General features: G+C 43.9%; 1 protein-coding gene across 1 annotated transcript in view; it reads right to left on the bottom strand.

Moving 5' to 3' along the window:
* Positions 1-18,802, bottom strand: part of STT3B (STT3 oligosaccharyltransferase complex catalytic subunit B) — a 44,779-nt gene extending 25,977 nt beyond the window's left edge. Inside the window, exons 1-2 of the mRNA XM_053409530.1 lie at positions 17,880-18,802; positions 2,770-2,878 (exon numbers count right to left, since the gene is read on the bottom strand). Coding sequence (XP_053265505.1) covers positions 2,770-2,878; positions 17,880-18,193 — 423 coding nt within the window. The 5' untranslated portion in view covers positions 18,194-18,802. The remainder of the gene's footprint in view (positions 1-2,769; positions 2,879-17,879) is intronic.
* Positions 18,803-23,222: the final 4,420 nt, after the last annotated feature.

Genomic DNA, 23,222 nt, shown 5'->3' with positions numbered 1-23,222 from the left:
TCAACACCACCTGTATGAATCTAATTGTATTTAAAATCCAAATGAGCATAAAGCTAATGTTCAAAAAGCACACAGGCCATTAACTAGAAAATCTGGAGCATTAAACCCTATCCAGCTAAATGAATCCAGCAGCAACTAGGGAAAAGGGTACAAGATAAACAAGAGAAGCAATCTCAAAAGCAGCCTCTACAGGGGGGAACAAAAAGATTGGGGGTGGGGAGCAGAGAGACTATTCATGCAAATATTTTAAAGGGGGTATTTCTAAGGATCCTACCACAGATGGCCTGTATTCTTTCAGACACTTTTTTTTTATAAAAAAGAACATACCTCATTAAATGTTTGTACAACTTGAATTGCCTAAAAGAAGGCCATGAGATATGATAGCTGGCAAATAGGAACATAGGAAGCTGGGAGAGATCATCAGGAGGTTTGGGCTGAGTGTTCATCAGTATGTGGATGATACCCAGCTCTACCTCTCTTTCAAATCAGAACTGGTGAAGGTCCTGTGTGAGTGTCTGGAGGTGGTTGGAGGCTAACAGATTGAGGTTGAATCCTGACAAGACAGAAGTACTGTTTTTGGGGGACAGAAGGCAGGCAGGTATGTAGGAGTCCTGAGGACCAGGTGTGCAGCCTGGGAGTCATCTTGGACTCACAGCTGTCCATGGAGGTGCAGGTTAATTCTGTGTCCATGGCAGCTGTTTACCAGCTCCATCTGGTGCGCAGGCTGAGACCCTATCTGCCTGTGGACTGTCTTGCCAGAGTGGTGCATGTTCTAGTTATCTCTCGCTTGGACTACTACAATGCGCTCTTATGTGGGGCTACCTTTGAAGGTGACCTGGAAACTACAACTAATTGAGAATGCGGCAGCTAGACTGGTGACTGGGAGTGGCTGCCGAGACCACATAACATCAGTCTTAAAAGACCTACATTGGCTCCCAGTACGTTTCCGAGCAGAATTCAAAGTCTTGGTGCTGACCTTTAGAACCCTAAACGGCCTTGGCCCAGGATACCTGAAGGAGCGTCTCCACCCCCATCATTCAGCCTGGACACTGAGGTCCAGCTCTGAGAGCCTTCTAGCAGTTCCCTCGCTGCAAGAAGCCAAGTTACAGGGAACCAGGCGAAGGGCCTTCTCGGTAGTGGCACCCGCCCTGTGGAACGCCCTCCCACCAGATGTCAAAGAGAAAAACAACTACCAGACTTTTAGAAGACATCTGAAGGCAGCCCTGTTTAGGGAAGCTTTTAATGTTTAACAGACTATTGTATTTTAATATTTTGTTGGAAGTAGCCCAGAGTGGCTGGGGAAACCCAGCCAGATGTGTGGGGTATAAATAATAAATAATAATTTATTAATATTAACAACAACAACAACAACTTCTTACACCAGGTCAGGTCATTGGTTCATCTAACTTAGTACTGTCTACACAACTGGCAGCAGCTCTCCAGAGGTTCAGACAGGGGATGTTCCTAGCCCTACCTAGAGATGCTGGGGGTTGAATCTGGGACTTTCTGCATGCAAGGTGGGTGTTCTGCTGAGCTACAGCCCTTCCTCAGGGTTGCCAAAAGTAATATAGCTATCACTTATTTACTGAATTTCATTTGCTGAAACCACAGCAGAAAGCATCAAATAGTTTATTTCAGAAATAGTACTTCTGATTTTGAAAGTTTATGGTGTAAGTTATACGTACTAAGGGAAAGCACCCTAATATAAAGCTAAACTGAGTAACCCAAAACTATTACACAACCACATCAAGCAATATTGACACGGTTTGCTGCTAAAATTGGCAGAGCTATGCTTTATGATATAATAATTCAAATTAGAACAGAAAAATCAGGATTTTTAAAAAGAGGAACAAATTGATTTCATTAAATGTTTTATTGATCAAATGCGCAAGGATTCGTTTTATTGACTAGCATCTTGTAAATCTACTCAAACAGCACTTCTTAGATTGAAAAAGGAGCTAACTGGTGTTCAAGGACACATCTATATCCATCAGAGATGGTTCATGCAAAACATTTCTGCAGCACAACAGCAATTATATTCTGCCACAACCCTATCATGAAAAACACAGAAGTTGAATCTTTTGTTTGCAAGGACATTTTCTCATATGAATGTTTTTGAACTACAAGCTTTTGAATTAGTTCTGCGTACACAGCTCACTAATACCTTTCTCTTATAAAAGCTATCTATATTGCAGTTCTAAAATTGAACTGTCCTAGGGACTATTCTGTCCAAAGTTAGAAATTCACCAAGTACATTATGTGACTGGCGCAGGTTCAACTGCAAATATGTGGAGATTTCTGGATGCCAGGTTGGTGATTGACATCTCCATCTGGCTGGCCCCTCCAGCTTTCTTAAGCAGGTAAGCAGAAGAGCTTATTACATTTATATCCCACCTTTTCCTCCAAGGAGCACATGGTTCACTCCCCACCTCAGTTAATCCCTACGACGACCCTGTGAGGGAGGGTAAGGGGTTGTGACTGGCCTAATGCCACCCAGTGAGCTTCATGACTGAGTAGGGATTCGAATCTGGATCTCCCAGATCCTGGTCCTGCTAGATGGTCATGATTCAATACTGAGATAAATATAAATATGAACACTTTAAATTTAATTGAAAAACAGCTTATTTTTTACATACTTGCTGTAATTGAAATTTTAAAATCTGATATAAATGGAGTTAAAAACTCAAAGTAAAACATGGAATGGAAGTAACAGTATTCATTTATAAATTGACATTTTCTTAAAACTTGATTACATTTTCTGGTACTTACAGTCCCACCTACTATTCTTCCTAGTGGATACCATGCTCTTTCGTCAAACCAGTTTAGGAATTCATAAAATCCATGTGACGCAAGATGATGTGTTGATCTGTAGTTAAACCTAGAAAAAAATGGTAAAATTTAATAGGTTTCTTTAAGCAATTAAATCTACTTATTTTATGTAAATGTATTTGTCAGACAGCTTTTCAAATACATGGGACTGGATCTGAACAAATTTAGTTGAACTTTAATTTGTCACATTGATCTCAACAGAATTAATCATGATTTAAGCCTTGTAGATATCAATGTGATCCAAATGTAACTAAGTTAGCCTGGATCAAACCCATAGTTCCACTTGGTGAGTACAAGTCTGACATTGCTAACAGCTTACTACTCTTGATCCAAGTTAGAAAGGAATGTGAAAATTGAAAATACTGTTAGGCACCCCCTCAAACTCCAAGAAGTCAGACTCCAGGAGTGCCTGCACTTTACTCAAGGTTCCGTTACCTTCCAATGAAGGTCAGCAAAGACTCTGGTGTCTTCAGGGTATATGGTTTTATTTACACATACAGGCAACCTGCCCATAGGATGGAGGGGCTCAAGCACTAACACGAGTCTAACAGATCTTGCTTCTCCATTAGGTTTCAAGCAGAACCACAAAATCCAGCATAGAGGAAGGCATATCTGTTCTCCAACTTAGTCTCCAGCTTTTCAGCTTACACAAATAACAACTCTGGCTATTGTTCTTCTACATATCAGACAGGTGATGTGGATGGAGAAAGGCCCATCCATTTGTTTCTATGGCACAGGGCAACTTTTTTGGATATGCTAAATCATGGTACTTAACAAGCCAGCCAAAGCTATTAGTTTGACAAAGGAACTGCTTTGGCAAGCTTCCTCTTAAATATTCCACTCTCACAGATACATGATCCCAACAACTGCAAGGGACCCAGGGTATCACTCACACTGACCCCCCTCTGCAATTCATAACAATATTCATTCTTATGACCTAACTGAAATCTGCATTTATAATTTCAACTTCAACTTCATCACCAAGCTACCAATCTTCAACAAACTTCAACCAGATTCTTCACCAATTCCTTAAGCTATGACCTCCCAAAGAAAGAGAAGGGTTTGTTAATAAATGCATCTATTTTTTAAAAGTCACACCCCTTCCCCCTGAATAAAGGAGTTGCTCAGTGCAGTTTACAGATACAATGCAAGCATAAAAGTAACCATAATCCCTACCTTTATAACAGTAATTATTAACTAAAAATAGTAGCATAAAACAAAGAATACAATCAGTGCCATAAGCAGCAGCTGCAGAATAAAAAGTGTGTGCCAGCAGAACCCAAATAGAGAAGATAGTCCAACCTCTTGGGACAGGGTTCTGCTTATTGGGTGCCATCCCCGAGAAAGTTCTTGCCTTAAAAGGCAATGGTACACAAAAGAGGGTCTCAACAGCTGATCTTAAAGAACAGGGCAGATTCACATAAGAGGAGACATTGCTTCGAGCAGCTTGGTTTCAAGCTACTTAGGGTTTTCTACAAAATAACCAGCATCTTGAACTGCAGTCAAAACAGAATAGAAGCCAGTGCAGCTGACAGACCACTAGCCCCAGTCAAAATGTATGCATGTATGACCAGGACTAGGAATGGATTGGCACACCAGCCAAAGCTGGACAGAAACTCTCCTGACATCTGAGCAGCTAATAACAAGACTAGATCCAGGAGTACTCCTAAACTATGAACCTGGTCTTGTAAGTAGAATACAATCCTTTCCAGTACAGGCCGATATGCCTTCTAACCAAAAGCACCTCTCATCCAGATTTAATTTCAGTTCTTTTATTCTTATCCAGTCCAGGTGGTTGACAATCTCAAAACATTTAGGTAAAGGAAGCCATGCATACTCCTTAAAAAAAGTTATCAGTTTTAGACCCTTACGTACTAGCAGTTGCCAGGACATTGCCTGTTTAGTTCCTTCCTTATTTCAGATATGCTTTGATTTTATATAGATTTCTGTTTAAGCTTACTTTGCAGCACGATGTTATTTCTGTTCTTATATTATAATTGCCACTTGTAGAGTACTTCACAGACAGGTCCCTTTTATTTAAAATTATGTTATTTGAATGTTTTATAACTTGCTGCCACTTACAATTTATGATATTCTTCACATATCCATATAGACATGGGTTTGTTTTGTTTTAGAAACAGAAAGCAGATTATCATTATTATCAATTAAATTTCTATTATCGCCCTTTATCCAAAAATCACAGGGCAGTTTACAAAACACAAAAACTACATACCAAAACCCTCCAATAACTCCCACCTCCACAGTTTAGAAGAAAATATTGTTTAATTAGCCAAAGGCCTGGGAGGAGAAGAATGTTTTTGCCTGGCCCCTAAAGATATCTAATGAAAATGTCAGGAATGCCTCCCTGAGGAGAGCACTCCGTAAGTGTGGAGCCACTACAACAAAGGTTCACACTTGTGTTTTCACCCTTCATACCTCTTGCAGACGGGAACATGAAGAAGGGTCTCAGATGATAATTGCAGGGTCTGGGCCAGTTCACATAAGGAAAGGATGTCCTTCAGGTATTTTGGTCCTGAGCTGCTTAAGGGTTTGTAGGTCAAAATCAGCACTTTGAATTGGACCTAGAAACCAACTGGCAGCCAGTGCAGTCGGGCCAACAGTAATGTTACATGCTCAAATGGTTTGGTGAGCAACCTCGCTGAATTCTGCACCAGCTGACGTTTCTGAACCATCTTCAGAGGCAGCCCCACATATAACATATTGCAGTAATCTAACCTAGACGTTACCAGAGCATAGACAACAGTAGTTAGGTTATCCCTGTCCAGAAAGGGGCCGCGGGTAGGCCACCAGTTGAAGGTGATGGAAGGCACTCCACGCAACTGAGGCCAACTGAGCCTTAAGCAACAGCAATGGATTGAGAAGGAACTCCAAGGTGCATACCAGCTCCTTCAGAGAGAGTATAATCCCATGAAGAGCAGGCTACCTCCAGGGTTCGAAATTAGCAAGGCGCATTTTGCACCTAAAGATTCTCCATTTGCGAGCACCTCAAAAAGTCTGGGTGCCATTTTTTGAGCCTGGCCAACACTCAAGGATTACTGATATGTATGTGCTTTGAAGCCTCAAAATATATGTTAACAGTAGACAACATGTTAAGGAGTTTAACAACAAAAAGTAGAGTGTTTTGAAAACTGAAGTATGGAACCAATATTTTTATTGTAAACACCAAATTAAACATGTATTAACAATTTCTGCTAAAAATATTATATTAACAATGTGACACTTATTTGAATTGTGTATTAGTTCCTGCTTACCAAAATAATAAATAAAAAGTGTTGCCGACCCCCCACAATGGTGACTAGACATTCTGTTTTGGCACCCACAACCCAGTTCCCAGGAGCCACTTGGCTCCTAGTTTTTCTATCCCAGTTTCTAACACTGGCTACCTTCTATCCATCTAGGGAACCACCCACAAACATTAACTCAGTCTGGATTGAGCTTCAGTTTCTTAGTTCTCATCTTGTCCATTACAGAGCCAATACAACAGCCCTGCACAACCACTGCCACACCTGCAGTTGTAAAGGAGAAGTAGGGCTGTGTGTCATCCCCATATTGTTGACAACATACTCCAATACTCCAGATGACCCCACTCAGTGATTTCATATACATATTAAACTTGAAGCATGAGGAACACCACACTGAAGTCTTCCCAGGGTGGAAGAACACTGCTCAAGCATCACCCTCTGGAAATGACCATCCAAGTAGAACTGGAACCACCACAAAGTAGTGCCAGCCACCCCTAACTTGAACAGCTGCTCTAGGATACCATAATGGATGGTATCAAAAGCTGCTGATAGGTCAAGGCAAATTAACAAGGACAATTTTTTCCTGTCTCTCTCCCAACAGAAGTCATTGTACAGGGCGACCAAAACACTTTTTGTGCCAAAACCAGGCCTAAATTCTGATGGAAATGGATCTAGAAAATCAGTTTCCTCCAAGAGCTCCTGGATTTACTTTCAAGCAATCAAAGGCTGGTTTCCATCTGATGCAGGCAGGCAGGCAAGAAGAATCTGCATACACTTGAACAAGGGACAACAAAACTCACATACGTACAATGTAGGTGGCTGACTTTTAAAGAAGTAGTGAAAACTAAAGAGTTAAGCAGCCTTATAAGCTCATTATGTACCATGGACTGTAGCTCATATAATTTTAAAATTGCCAGCTGGAAGAATCAGAAATGTTTTAAGGGAGAAAGATAGGCCTTAAGAAATGATACCAGTCTTAATATCAATATAATTAAAAAGTGACATCAAAAATTATCCACATCTTGAAATTCTGGCCTACATTTGACTCAGATATTGTATGCTACTCTAAAGTGGCTGTAAAAATGTTTCAGAGGAGATAATGAGGCAGAACTACACAAGGCAACCCTCTTTCATCGAGATTCTGAGGCAGGTTCAGATAAGTCAAACTAACTAATGGCAGGTAAAAGTTTAAATAAGCATGTGCAGGATATTTTTCTTCCCTTTTCAAAGTGATGATCCTTCCTTCTGTGAAAAACTACACTAATAGAAAATGGGATATCATAGTGAGTTAGGGAACTGGGGCATGCCAAGACTCCATTTATAGGCTATAGAACTGCAGGATATTGCCTTGATTTAACTAAAATTAGATTTCTACTTCATCTAAGTTTGATCTCACTAATTCAGTATATTGACAACTAAAGTTCAGCTAAAATAATTCAATGTTTTTGTTTAAATATGCAGTTAAGAGCCAAAGGTCCAAACTAGACATCAGTCAAGTGCGCACACTTGCACACAAAATCAAAACACATTATAAATACCACATCTTGTTTAGTCCTGGGATTAATGCATTTGAAAAGGTTCCACAGCAAAGTGTTACTACATGGACAGATACCGCTGTTAGATACACTGGAAACAAGTGGTATCATTCTAACTTCTAACTGGGAGTGATGGTATGTTTTCTAGTTGGTTGTAAAACAAGGCTTACACTCATCTGAAGGAACAAAACCCTGGCCTGTATCCACTGTGCAGCCTGCTACATATGTGGATCAGACATTGAATGCCTTTAGTAATATACCTTTAAGAGTTCAGAACTCCTTTCTATTCCTAATTAAAGTCTGAGCAACGATGCATGGTCTCTGAACCCACTACCAAGACAACTAAAGAAGAAACGTAATAAAACTGCCATTTCTGCTCCGATAAATGGCAAATGTAGTCCCCCCATGAAAATATTCCCTGGAAGTTTCCAGCACTACAGAAGGTTATTGTATTTCTCATGGAGTAAATCCTGTAAAAAACATATAGCTCAGGAACTAAAATCTAGGGGGGATAAGCTTGTAGAAAGTTTTACCTTATCAGGGCAGTCTATATGCCACAGCAAGCCACAAACCAACCTAGTTTAAATCTCATTTTTGTAGACTGAATGTGTGTGTGTGTGTGTGTGTGTGTATGCGTATATATATATGCGCGAAACTAGCTATTGGAGAACCCAGCATAAAAAGATCACAGTCTTCATTCGCATGCAAAAATTGGAAAGCTTTTGAAGAAGGAAGAGATGTTTTCCTAATTAACAGGTGATCAGATCAAGTTGGCATATATAGTAACATATGGATCATGTAAAATCTGCCCTCACTGCTATGATACTGCCACATTAAAAAAAAATAATTCAAAAGGAAAGGCCAATGCCTCTTTTTCACCTTCAACAGTATTTCCTGCATAATTACCCCACTGAAATGGACAAAATTTGGAGATTTTGAAATCATACTACATTTGCTCATTCTGGCTCATTCTCATTTCATGAGAAACCATGGTTTACCATAATATAGGGATGGGGAACCTGCTACCTGCCAGAATATAACTCTCATAATTCTTGACTACTACCTGCTGGCTACAGCGGATGCGTGTTGGAGTCTAACAACATCTGGATGACTAAATGTTCCCCATTGCCACTAACTTAATGGGAACAAGTGGAGCAGAGCCTAGTCTCCCCACAGACTTGTACGATTTCCCTCCCTTTCCAATGCATCCGTGAGGAGGATTTGTGAAGCTTTTACCTCCATTTTGACCAAGTTTAACAGCATTATTTTCAGAATGCATACCGTTGGTAATTTCTCTATGATTTGCTGAAACAAGCCACTTTAGTAAACCACAACTTATTTGTCCTAGATAAGTTGCTCCATATGTACATTGCATTCTGGACAGATATCAAAAAATGTAAAGAGAATTTAAAGTTGATATTCTGAACTGGTAGGAACTAACAGAGATCCAGTGGAGGGGAAGGAATGATATGCTCACAGAAGTAGGTTCAATGGCGTTAGAAAGCACTGTTTCAAATATATTTTGCAATTTTCCTGTACACTTTAAAGAAAATAATAACCATAAATAGAAAAAAATGTTAGCTTTTACCATCATCACGTTGAAAGTTAAATATAAGCCACTAATGTTCTGTTGACATGGTGGAACACGTTAACAAAAATGAAGTATATTATTGAGAGAAGATCACTGGCTTTGAAACAAGCTGATCTATAAAACCTGATTTGCAAATGAAGTCTATGTAATGAAGGCTGGGTCACTTCTTATCAATAAAAATAACAATGCACAGAAGTATTTATTGTGGCCCTGGATACTGTTTTAAAGATGATCAGATTTGATTCTGTGATAATCTAATGTGAAACCATATAATTGGATAGCCACAGTATATTTCATTTAACATTTATACAGAATGTTAGTTTCCTAAAAGTTTAGATAGTTTTGTTGTTGTCCTTACTGCAATCAGATAACAAATAATGATGTAGATAATGCTGCCTAAAACCAGGTAGTTATATTTCATGCCTCTCAGACCCTATACCACTTTATTACTAATCAAGTATAACCTCTTTTTACTTTAAAACTGAAATTTACCTTAACTTCATAAATACTACCTTGTTCTCCTACATGCTACCTACTTGTAACTGCTCACACATTACATTTGCATCCTGAACTTGTTTGAAACATTCAAAGCAAGTGTCTAAAATTCTGAACTGATTTTTTTGAACATTTTTTTACCATGAATTTTTGTTTGAAGAGAATGGAGGTCATTCCTAACACATTATTTTTATTTATTTGTGAAATATGGGATTTAAGGGTGATAACGGCATAACAGCTTAGGACCAAAATATCTAATGGACTGCTTTTCTTCACACCTGATGAGGCCATTCTGAACATCATGTTGCCTTCTGAGATATGGCTGGTTGAGAGGTACAAAAAGCCCTGAAATGCAGGACTTTCTGTCTTGCATCTCCTAGTATTCAATCACCTCTTGAACACTATTATTTTCCACTGGGTACTTAATTTAGGTGCTGTCTCGGTTTTTCTTTTTGCTTAGTCCCGGCTCTCAGTTTTTCTGCTCATTCATTCATAAACTGATGTTGTTTCATTGGCCATTTCTTTATTATGTCATCTGCTTTGAGCACTTCTGTGTTTGGAGATGGAGGGAGGAAGTGAAGTAGCTGCATGTATAAACAGACACAATTGCAGCTACCGTAAGAATCATCATGAGCAAAAAGCTGTACTGGTAATGAAAAATAATATGACAATTTAGTGATTATTCTATAATGCTTGACAAAAACTTTTTTGAAGGACTTACCAAAAAAAGTTTAAATAAGCTACAGTGGTGCCTCGCAAGACGAAATTAATTCGTTCCGCAAGTTTTTTCTTCTTGCGAGTTTTTCGTCTTGCGAAGCACGGTTTCCCATAGGAATGCATTGAAAATCAATCAATGCGTTCCTATGGAAACCGCCTTCAGACCAGGTCCGGGGACAGTCTGTCCCCCGACCTCTTCTGAAGGCTGGGGGGGGGGGACAAGGGCTTTTCTTCCCACCGCCAGCCTTCAGAAGGCTGTTCTGAAGGCTAGCGGTGGGAAGAAAAGCCCTTCTCCCCACCTCCCACCCCGCAAGCTCCGGGGACAGGAGGGCTTTCCTCCCGACTGCCAGCATTTTAAAAGCCCCCAGGACAGCGGAGACTTCTCCGCTGTCCCGGGGAGATCTGAAAATGCTGGCGGGCAGCAGCGAAGCCGGGCGATTTTCAGATCGCCCGGGACAGCGGAGAAGTCTCCGCTGTCCCGGGGGCTTTTAAAATGCTGGGGGGCGGCAGCGAAGCGTTCGCTGCCGCCCGCCAGCATTTTCAGATCGCCCCGGGACAGCGGAGAAGTCTCCGCTGTCCCGGGGGCTTTTAAAATGCTGGCGGGCGGCAGCGAAGGCCCTCTTCTGAAGGCCGGCGGTGGGCCAAAGTCTTTGCTCCCCCCCGCCTGCCTTCAAAAGCCGTCGGGATAGCGGAGAAACCTTCTCCGCTATCCCGGGAAGGCAGGCGGGGGGGGGGGAGCAAAGACTTTTGCCCCCCGCCGGCCATCAGAAGAGGTCCAGGACCTCTTCTGAAGGCCGGCGGAGATTTCCCTATGGGCTTTCTTCTTGCGAAGCAAGCCCATAGGGAAATTCGTGTTGCGAAGCACCTCCAAAACGGAAAACTCTTTCGTCTTGCGAGTTTTTCATTTTGCGAGGCGTTCGTCTTGCAAGGCACCACTGTATTAGCTGGAGTTCATATGCTCAAATACTTGCACTTGCTACAACAAAGAGGAAGCACAAAGTAGTATACCATACTGAAATGAGTTTTCTGGAAGATCACTTCATTTTTGTGGCTTATAATTCTAATTAACTTACCTACTGATGTAAGGGGAAAAATCCATACAACTCAAGGAGCCCCTTTTTTCAGTAAGCGAATTGGCCCAGTGACTGAGCAGGTTAGACAGATGACCACTACAGATGACTGTACTAACCATGTAAATAATAAAAGTTAAGGCAGCCAAAGTATCTTTAGAAGAACATACTGGAAAGCCCTTGTTAAGAGGCTACATAATCTAAAACCAATTTCAGAAAACCAATACTACAAATGATGAAGAGGCTGAAGAAGTCATTTGTAAAAGTTTTGTGGCTTGCAAAAGTTATGGAATTAAGAGAGCCCTCTTTCACTGAACCAGAAACAGACCAAAGATTAAGTCTGAAAAGCGAAGTACAGTCATACCTCGGGTTAAAGACGCTTCGGCTTAAATCTTTTCAGGTGACATCCTGCGGCGACCCAGAAGTACCAGAAAGTGTTACTTCTGGGTTTCGCCGCTCGCACATGTGCAGACGCTCAAAATGATGTCACGCACATGTGCAGAAGCGGCGAATTGCGACCCATGCAGATGCGGGTTGTGTTCTGCTCATGATGCGAATGGGGCTCCGGAAGAGATCCCGTTTGCATCCAGAAGTACCACTATACTGTACTTTTCTGTGTATAAGACCAGGGTTTTTTTTACTTTAAAATAATGTTAAAAATCTGGGGGCGTCTTATACATGGAAAATGCATATGCCCATTTTCTAAATTTGGGGTCCCCAAAAGTAGTGGGTGTCTTATACACAGAAAAATATGGCATATGAAATATGTTTTTTCTAATATTTGAACAGTTTATAAATTGTGAAAAGACGATGGATGTACAACTGTATTCTGTCCAAGGCATAGAAGCCAGATCATGATGATGATGTATAACTTATTTCTACTTGTTCATTCAACCCACATGGAGTCACACAATTTAAAGGATAATCTAGCAAGTGTATCAAAAGCATACATAGATAAACATGGTTATATTTGGAAAAGTAATTATAATAATAATCATAATAATAATAAAAGAAATCTATGTTGCATTTCTGATTTTGTTAATAATCCTGGCCTTCAATAATCTACTCATTTTACTTATGCAAAACAGATGGTAAGGTTGCATAATCACATAAACACAGTGACTGTATTGTAACTGGTGAAGGACCTCAGCTTGTATAGCTTTCTACCTTCAAGAGGCTAGTAGTAAGGAACTTTGGCACAATGAGCCACTGCAACATTTGAAACAAGTCATTTACGAACTGCTATGGAATACCTAAGAGCTTCCTTGGGTGTACCCAGTGGGATTTTATACTATTTCTTCTTCAAGCATCCCCCATGCCATGTCAAAAATATGCTTCTCAAAGAAGCCTCAACTTCTGCAGTATTGGCTCATGAACTAACTGAATGGTTCTGATTGCATGACCTCAGCACCTAGTTTTAAATTCAAGCACTGAAATTGCATTCATAAAATGATTATGTATTCAACAAAATTAGTTTTGTATTCAGCTTCCTGTCACTAAGGTTGCATATACAAATGGAACTGGACAATATAATGGCCTGGTTCACTCTTAATGTTAAGTCAAACTATGGCTTAGCATGAATGAGCAAATGTGCTGGTCACTGGAAAAAAGATTACAGCTGATTTATTCCTTTTGCAGTCCTGCTGCCACTGCTCTGCTATGAACTAAGTTAAAGTTTGGCTAAGTGTTACAACTGAACCCAGACTTGTGGTTTATGCCCCCATGACAAACCACAAACTGTAAATCTTAGAACAAACCTTGTTTACAGTTCATGGTTTGTCTGGAGTGGTGTAAACCATGAGCACTGATTCAGATTCAGTGCTATGCCAAACTATGGCTTAGCTCATAGCAGCAAGGCGGCAGCAGGACAGGAGGAGGAGAAAAGCAGTCTGATCTCCCAGAATCTGCATGTTAGCCTGTTTGAATTACGTATGAACTAGGTCACTGAATTTTTTTAATATTCATTTTAAAAAACCTGCTTTATATATTTAAAGGCAGCCAACAGATAAAATAAACTAAGCCCAATACAATAACACAAATTAACAAATCCGTAAGTCATTAAAAGAAACACTGCCTAAGCTAATGTGGAAGTTATTTAATCAGTCAACAGCCTTATTAAAAAGCCATAACTTTACCAGACACAAGAAGGAACAGAATGATGGTACTCAATACACCACACCCTTTATCTAGCTGGCACCTCCTGAGGTTGTGTGATCTGGAACTCTCTTGGGAACACTTTTGACATGTGCTGATGATTGGAGCATGCAGAAAAAGGGCAGTTCTTGAGTCATCCAGGTCCCAAGCTAAATGCTTTAAAGGTTTTATATCAGCGCCTTGAATTGAGCCCAGAAACTATTTGGCAGCTAGTGCAAATCACAAAGGGATAATGCAACTGTTAACATGGTTAGTTTTAGAAGTTTATTAGCACAACGGATTTTTTCCACACAGGAATCCTTCTTTGTTCATTCATTTACACGCCTAATTTTTCTAGCACTGCAACAAATGTTTATATTTGAACCCTCATAAAGCATAAAAGTGACCTGTTGAGGTATGTGAAAAGCTCCTCAAAAGTCCACACTGTTTTTTACACCTATTTCAGTCCCATTATGCTGCTGTTTCAGCCTATTTTAGGACATCTCTCAAAACATGATCCAAGCCAATCACACTGGGGAACAGGGTGGCACTATGTCACTGTGTAAGCAGATATGGCTATGTGATATTGTCACCGAGGTCTAAGTGAAAGTGGCAAGAGAAACTGCATCTTTGTTATTGAGCCAACTGGGCCAACTCTCCCTGTGTTGCTGTCAGCACTGCACAGCAAGACTTTTGCTCTGATCCAGCTTTAGTCATGCATAGTTATGCATGAGTAGCTGCAACAGAAGAATAGTGATGTCGATCCAAATGTACATCCCCGTTCTGCCGCAGCTAAATATACACAAATGAATTGATTTAGAGAACATTCCCTCTTCTTGCTCTCTTGGGAAAACTTACACACCCTCTCTTGAAAGGGGTGCAAACAATTTTTCAGGGGGGGTGTTGCTGACTGCACAGAATAAAAAATGTCTATGATGCTACCTCTGTTTTGACTCAGCTCTGGTTATTTTTCCTTTATATATCTATTGTCTATCAACAGCAGGTGGTATCAATAGAGGTGGTAGTATACAGAAGGACACATGCAAGTGGTACTCCAAATATGTCTTTATTTCACTTTCTTACCAAAGCACTGTGGGACACACACACAAAATCTATTCACAGGTTTAACATAATCATAGTAACCACTCCTTGGAACAAGGAGCAGGTTCAGTGCCTCTCAGCAGTGTCCCAGATTGCTTTACTTTCTCCAATGTGTCTTAATCAAAGCCACTGAGAATCCTTTTTGTACAGCTCCATCCTAAGTCCTGTTTCAAACAGTGCAATCCTAAGTATGTTTACTCATAATTAAGTTTCACTTTGATCAGTGGGGCTTTCAGTTGTTCATGGGACTGCAGATTTAGTCAGAACAGGGGTGTAATGGAACCTTTGAAACTGATTTTAACAAACACTTTCATAGAATTCATTTTTAGTGACAATAAAATGCAAAAGTGTTTATCCAATATTAATAGTCAATATGCTTAAACCTCCAATTTATGTATCATATCAAGTTTTTTTAAAAAAATAATCTATTATATGACAATGTACCCACCACCATTTTTATCCTTTGCTTTCAAACTACTTCTATTTGATTATTTTAAACCTGTTTTCTCTTGCCTTTGCTAAGTGCAACGTTAAGTGCTCAGGGCCACATCAGCAGCTTTATTCTGATAGGTGCATGTTACAGACACACAGCATGCATCCACTAAAACATTAACAATTAGAGGTACAGCTGCTTCAACACACACACACACACACACACACACACACACACACACACACACGTAGCTGGTCCAAGCATTGAAGAAAATATATGAAACTGCCATATACAGACTCTGAGTACTAGTCCATATTCTTTACTCTGACTGACAGCAGCTCTCTAAGGCTCAAGGTAGGCTGATATGATATACATGCCAGAGATCACTGAACGGATCTTGCACTGTATTTTGTTTTGCTAAATGAGTGAGGGAAAGAGGAACACACATATGCTATGCCTTATTTGAATTGACCTTCTCCAGAGCTCATATTTGTCCTGCTGCAGAAAACTGATAGTACACATATCACTAGGGAAGTGACAAATCCTGTGTCATTTTCCCAATCTTAATCCCACCCCAAGCTGTTATTTGCTCTAGAAGGGGGGCAAATAGACACTCCAATCCCACTACTTGGGGCAAGGGATTCACCCAGTACCATGGCTCCAAGTATATTTCCCTCCTGTGGCTATTATTACCTTTGAAAGAGGGGAGAGATCTGATAAAGGCCCTCCTGACAATGCATGTAGCTTGGCCCTGAGTTCCTTCTAATTTGAAATTCTTTCTCCAGATAGTGAATGTAAGATCCTCTACAGCTAAAGCATGTACTGTACTCTACTATTGAGCTGTATGTTTTCCTCAAGAGAGAAACATAAAGCACGTCATCTGGTTTGACATGGACAAGACTGTACACAGACCTGTGGTATGGTACACTAAAAACCATTTAATTCTTTCTGCACAACACACAACTGTCCACTAACATGTAATTATTACACTGATGTCTCATCCCAAAGGGTTCAGAGAAGAAGATAAGGCTGTGATCCATTTTATCCTCTCAACAACCCTGTGAAGCAGGTTAGACAGAAAGATAGTAACTACAAGAACATAATAAGGCTAACCCACTATCATCCAGTGAGCTTCACAGCTGACGAGGGCCTCATGAATCTAGATCCTGTCCAAGTCAAACTTCTATTCTACTGCACCACACTGACAACACTAATTACTACTGTAATCTAATCACGTTACTGATGTGATGTGTGAAGTGGCTCTCAGGATTCCCCACAGTTTAACATGTGGCAGTTTCTCAAATGCATCCCACTCTTATGAGAAATATGGTAGTCCACATGGCAGGCTGCAAATCATGAGATTAAAATAAGTGATGCAATCCAATATAAGGGCAGAAATGTACATCTCCATGCAACCGTGTGGCGACACAGGAAGCTCTCAGTCAGAAATAACCCTATCATGATGCATTAAAACCTGCCATTACATTCAGAAATGAACTGTTCCACAACATAAAGTGTCAATTTAAAGCCAATCAATGCAGCATGGGGGCAACTAAGCACAGAAAGTATTCCTGAGCCTGCAGAAATAGACCTCGGGACTGCACTTGCCTCAGTGCTATTTGGATAAAATTTGACGTGTAATCAACTCATACATTTTCTCTAGCGGAGACCACAGCCATGTGGTATGTTCCATGGGATGGGGATTAAACCTCTATACTTGTTTTATACGGAAACAAAGCAAAGTCTCATGAGAAACCATCCTAAAGCAAAGCGACACTGCATGCATACCAATACCGATATATCAAAAAGCTTGAATATCAAACATCACCTCTCACATTTCACCAACGCCACACTAATTTTCAGTATTTCAGATGGGGTTACCGGCCAGTAAGGTTACCCCCTTCCAACTTCCCGATTTGCTCTCCCGTCCCAAATCCTGGGCAGACCGTCCCCCGAGATTCCGCATAGCCCCGTTCACAACATGCCCTCTGGGGAAGCAGAAATCCAGAGGAAGAGCGCGAAATGCTTAGCCCCTGGTGGGATTGCACTCATTTCCCTACTCTTCGCACACGATTGCAGAGGCAGCTCCGCAGACCCCTCTGCCACAGCACGCAGCTATTACACCTAACGGCGACCCACCTGTACGCAGCAGCAGCAGCAGCAGCCTCCGCCTGCCCCTCTCCCGGACCAGCGTCCCGTCAAGCAGCAGCCTTCTCTCTCTCTCCGCGCTTCCCCTGCAGCCGCTCCCTCGGCCATTCCCCCCGTCTTCCTCCTGCTCCTCCAACGCACACGCCGCCCGTGCCGCAGCGGCAAGGAGAAGCGGGCGCCGCACAAGTTTTGCCGAATGAAGTGCACGAGCAGGGCTGGGGGGGGGGCGGCCTCTCGGCCCAGGATGGAAAGAAGCCGCCCCTCAAGGTCTACCTGTCCGCTCCGGAGCATCTGCCGCCCGGCGCAGGAAGGGACCTTTCACCCACAATGGGTCCTGTACAACCACGCCTAGCACTCCGCGTGCTCCGAGTCCCTTCCGCGCTTGGCCCAGGGAGACTCTTCCCGGTACCCGCTTGTGCAGAGGGCCGGCGTCGACCCCGCTCCTCCTCCTCCGTTTAACGTCCCCCCGCCGGCTACCCGCCGGCGTCCTGCCTCTCAGGCTGCAGGCGGGCGGCGAGGGGGATCCCCGGCTCCTGCTCGCCCTCTGCTCCCCAACTCACTTACCAGGGGTCGAACTCGTGGATGATGCTCTCGAAGCGGATGACGGCGAAGAGCCTGGAGCTGAAGCCGGCCAGCCAAGCCAGGAAGAGGATGGTGAAGGAGAGCAGCGACTGCCAGCCCGCCGGCTGCGACAGGCCCCCCGACAGGCCGCCGCCGCCCCCGCCCGCCGGGGGCCCGGCGCCGGTCGTCGACGACGATGAGGAGGAGCCCCTGCTGTTGGCCAGCGCTTGGGAAGCGGCGGCGGAGTTGGACGACGACGACGACGAGGCGGCGGCACCGGTCTTGTGCTTGTGGTCGGGGGCCGAGTGCTCCGCCATGTTGCTCCCCGGGGCTCCTCGCTTGCCTCTCCGCCTCACGCGCGGCGAAGGAGGAGGAAGAAGGGCTGAGTCCGCCCCGTTTCCCTCAGCGCGCTCTCCGACGGAGGGAGGGAGGGGAGGCGAGGCAGCGGCGCCTTTACCGCGCCCGTTTCACTGGCGGCGGCGGCGGTTCCTCCTGCCTCCCGCCTCCTTCTGAATCTCCTCAGCGACCCGGGAACTGCCGCCCGATGCCGCCGCCAACATCCCAGTGCGGCGCGAGGCGGGCGGAGAGCGGGAGCGAGACCGGAGTAGCTCGCGCGCGATGTGAAGGGAAGGGAAGGGAAGGGCGGGGGGCGGGGAGGGAATGGGAGGAGGAGGCGTGGCCGAGAGCGCGAGGTGGGCGGAGCAAAAGCCGCGGGTGAGGAGAGAGAAAAGCTTCCGTATGAGGCAACGCTGGCTCGGGACGGTGTTGTAAGCCGTTGACGGGAGAGTGACGTGCCACGAGGCGCGCGCGCGGAAAGGGGCTGCGGAAAGAGGTGGTTAATTGAGGCCGAAGCATCCGATGACATTCGCACCAGGATGGGCGGAGCCAACAGCGAGGCCCCGCCCCACTTGTCGCCCCTGCCGCTCACCCCTCCTCTCCCTCCTCCTCCTCCGTCCGTCCTTCCGTGAGGGAACTCCCTACTAACCTGTCAGAGAGCGACAGGTACTTCAAAAGGGCAGGCCGGCGGCCAATCGGAGCCCAGAGCCGCAGGGCGCGGAATGGAGAGAGGCGGAGGCCCTAACCGCCTCCACCAATGGCGGAAGGCTTGTGCTAAGTGGAAGGGTGCGATTGGCCAAGGGTCCCGACCATTCGCAGGCTAAGAGGAGGTCGGGTTTGGTTGCGCTTCACGTGAGGCGCACGGGAGCGTCGGCCTCTCAGGCGAGCGCCGCTTTCGCAGCAGGGTCTGCAGTGGGGGGCGACTTCTGACTTGCGAAGCTTTGCTGGGAGCGTTGCATCCTGGGGATTGTAGTTTGCAGCTGCTGTGGCTTGTCAGGCTCTTCTTGCGTAAAGCTGACTATCCCTGTGGAAACACTTTGGATGCTTTCCTGTAAGTAGTGATGAGCTGGACAAAGGCAAATTAAACGGAGCCTCTTTCCAGATGGAGCAGGCCATGCGGATTAGTTCCTGCGTTTGCTGCTGATCATGTGGCCACACTCTTCAGAGGATCGGCTTTGCAGCCACTGCTTGGCTCTCGAGGGGCAAAAGTGGCAATCAGTGTCCCTTTACCTTTCTACATGTTTTAGTGCTCCCTTTGCCACCCTGATGTATGTGCGTATCGCTCAGACTTTTATTTTATTTACTCTGCTGAAGCCCCTGTGCTGCTTTATTAGTACTTCAGAGCAGCTCACATACCCTCCCAACATTTCTGCAATGAAAATAGGGACATCCTGTTCAATAATAATCATAATATTTATACCCAGCCCATCTGACCAGGTTGCTTCCAAAATGTATTTAAAAAATCATTAAACATATACAGGGCTGCCTTCAGATGTCTTCTAAAGGTCCTATAGTTACTTATCTCCTTGGCTTGGGGGTCGCATAATTCCATACCCTCCGATGAAAATAGGGATGTCCTATGGAAAAGTGGGACCATCAGAAATCGGGACAGCTTCTGTGAATCTGGGACTTTCCCTGGAAAATAGGGACACTTGAAGGGTTAGGGTTGATTTGCCTGGCCTGAAAGGTGTCCTGGAAGAGTGGTGATGCCTCTTGCTTCCTCGCATTGAATATACAGATATGCGTATGTTGTGATTTGTGAGTGGCCGCCCACTGTAGAAAGGTAGAAGTCATGGCCATTGCTCCACCTGCTTTTGCTTCTGGCGCTAACCGCTGCTGGTATGTGGCCCTGGGGAAGGTTACGCACTAGGGAATGTACCTCTCAAACTGGGAAAGGTTCCTCACCCTTGAACCAGACATTTCTGAAATATCTCCTTTGTGTCTAATGAAGATAAGGGAGAGAAACAGAGGCAGGTGTAAACAACAAACAGTTCAGTTACACACGCATTAGTTAAGTTACCGTAGTAGTGTATTGGGACTAAAGGACTGTGCCTATAACTTCATGGAAAATGTTTTGAGGAGAGCTCTGGAAAACATAAGCGAGATGACCTCATAGGGCCATTCTGGAAGGCAGTTCCAGGCATAAGGGGCAACGGGGGAGAAATGGCAGTCTCATTTGAGGAAATAAAAGTGCAGCAGAAGGCTGAGGGTGGTGGAGTTGGATGAAGATCAGGCACGTATGTTTTATGGTATAAGAACAGAGAGATGTGGAGGTAAAGGTGAGAAGGTTGTGAAGGACCCAGGAACATACAGGAAGCTAGTGTATGGATTTATGGAGAGGTGTCATGTGATCAGGGTGATGGAAAAGGTGAATAATGTCTTAATAATAATAATAATAATAATAATAATAATAATAATTTATTATTTGTACCCCGCCCATCTGGCTGGGTTTTCCCAGCCTCTCTGGGTGGCTTCCAACAAAGATTAAAAATACATTAGAATGTCACACATTAACAACTTCCCTGAACATGCTGGACAGAAGTGAGATGATGGAAGGCCAGAGAGGAGATGAGGCAAAAAGCTGACCAGGGAACAACTCCCCTAGGAGGAAAAGTTCCTGTGTTTGTGACTTTGGGGTTTGGATAAAGGATGAGGAAGAGGCAACATGATAGGAGTGTTGTAGTTTACTCGTGTCCGACTCTTCGTGACCCCATGGACCAGAGCACGCCAGGCGCTCCTGTCTTCCACTGCCTCCCGCAGTTTGGTCAAACTCATGCTGGTAGCTTCGAGAACACTGTCCAACCATTTCGTCCTCTGTCGTCCCCTTCTCTTTGTGCCCTCCATCTTTCCCAACATCAGGGTCTTTTCCAGGGAGTCTTCTCTTCTCATGAGGTGGCCAAAGTATTGGAGCCTCAGCTTCACAATCTGTCCTTCCAGTGAGCACTCAGGGCTGATTTCCTTCAGAATGGAGAGGTTTGATCTTCTTGCAGTCCATGGGACTCTCAAGAGTCTCCTCCAGCACCATAATTCAAAAGCATCAATTCTTTGGCGATCAGCCTTCTTTATGGTCCAGCTCTCACTTCCATACATCACTACTGGGAAAACCATGGCTTTAACTATACGGACCTTTGTTGGCAAGGTGATGTCTCGTGGATAGAGAAAGGCTTTCCCGCCTTTCTCGTAACAGTAGAACGTGTAGACATCCAATGAAGCTGAAATGTTGGAGGCTTCAGAACAATCAGAATAAAGTACTTCTTCACGCAGCGCAGAGTTCATCCATGGAGTTTTCTCCCACAGGATGGCCACCAACTTGGATAATTTTGGATTGGACAAATTCATGGAGGAGGAGACTGCTAGCCACGATGGCTGTGTTCCACCTCCACTGTCGGCCTCTCAATGTCCGTTGCTGGGAACCGCAGGCGCGGAGAGCGCTGTTGTGCTCAAGGTCCGTTTGCAAGCTCCCCTAGGCCCCCGGCTGACCCTTGTGAGAAGAGGAGTCTGGAGTAGATGCTCCATTGGCCTGATCCAGAAACATGTTCAAGGCATGGACCAGAGAGTTGCTTCTGAGGGGGACACAGAAGAAGCGGTATATTGCAGTTTTATAAAGAAAGAACCAAAGTTCAACGAGGGATGGTGATGTTATGCACTCTTAAGTGCTGAGAAACTGGCTATGACAGCACTTGTATATAAGTGCTGCCTTTCAGCTTACCTCTTCAAATAAATATATTGTTCTTCTCTTGTTACAGGTTTAGAGAAAACCTGTGCTGCAATAGCTTTCTCGCAGACCTATTGCCACCCTGTGCTATCTCTTGGAAGTATATGCAGCATTTATCAAGGTCCATCCTGAATTTTCACACATTTTCTTTTAAACCAGCCTTGGATTTTTTTTATAGCAGTTACCAGGGTCTCTTCTCTTCCTTCCTTGCAAGAGATGTGGAAATCTTAGATGCAGCAATGTCTGGGTCTGTTTTCACCTGCCTTTCCCCTCCCCCAATAAAAAAAGACTTAAGACTTCTGTAGGCCGTATTTGGCAGCTAATTTGCATCTATACGTTTCATCACCTGGGATGTCATCATTCAGTGACTCACACTTGAATGTAGGCAGTTTTGCTAACCAATCAGAATGTTACAGATCGGCCTATATTTTTACTACGTTGTGTTTGCCAGAATTACAGTATGTCACTGGCAGGTGAAAGCTTCATCTTCATGCAGAAACGTACTGAATGTCTTCTTCTCTAACTCCAGACCCTCTGTGTTGCAATATGTTTGCATCTTCTTGATCGGAGGCTGAGGAGCAAAATACAAAGTGTTGGAGTGGAAAGTGGTTCCTCAACCCCGACTCCCCAGTAGTCATTTATATCCTGCATCACCCATTCACTGTTTTTCCACCAAGCCTGGTTGACTTGAGGACTGTGCCTTTGAGGACATTATCCTGGCCAGGGGTAGCCAATATGTTGCCTTCCAGCTGTTGCTAGATTGCAGTTCCTGTCATCTCTTATCACTGGCCATACCAGTTGAATCTGATAAGAATTGCAATCCACAACCTGTACAGGGTACCATATTAGTTACCACTTGTGACTAGATTGTGGTACTAGATGCCGGTGGCGCCGTGGTCTAAACCACTGAGCCTCTTGGGCTTGCCGATCAGAAGGTCGGCGGTTCGAATCCCCGCGATGGGGTGAGCTCCCGTTGCTCTGTCCCAATTCCTGCCAGCCTAGCAGTTCGAAAGCACACCAGTGCAAAGTAGATAAATAGGTACCACCGCGGTGGGAAGGTAAACAGCTTTTCCGTGCACTCTGGCTTCCGTCACGGTGTTCTGTTGTGCCAGAAGTGGTTTAGTCATGCTGGCCACATGACCTGGAAAGCTGTCTGAGGACAAACGCCCGCCTCCTCGGCCTGAAAGCGAGATGAGCTCTGCACCCCATAGTCGCCTTTGACTGGACTTAACCGTCCAGGGGTCCTTTACGTTACCTTTTACCTTACTAGTCTAACTTGTCTCTTGTTTAAGTGC

Source organism: Podarcis raffonei, chromosome 12, assembly GCF_027172205.1.
Source record: "Podarcis raffonei isolate rPodRaf1 chromosome 12, rPodRaf1.pri, whole genome shotgun sequence".
Lineage (NCBI taxonomy): Eukaryota > Metazoa > Chordata > Lepidosauria > Squamata > Lacertidae > Podarcis > Podarcis raffonei.
This window is presented reverse-complemented; position numbering and strand designations above follow the sequence as displayed.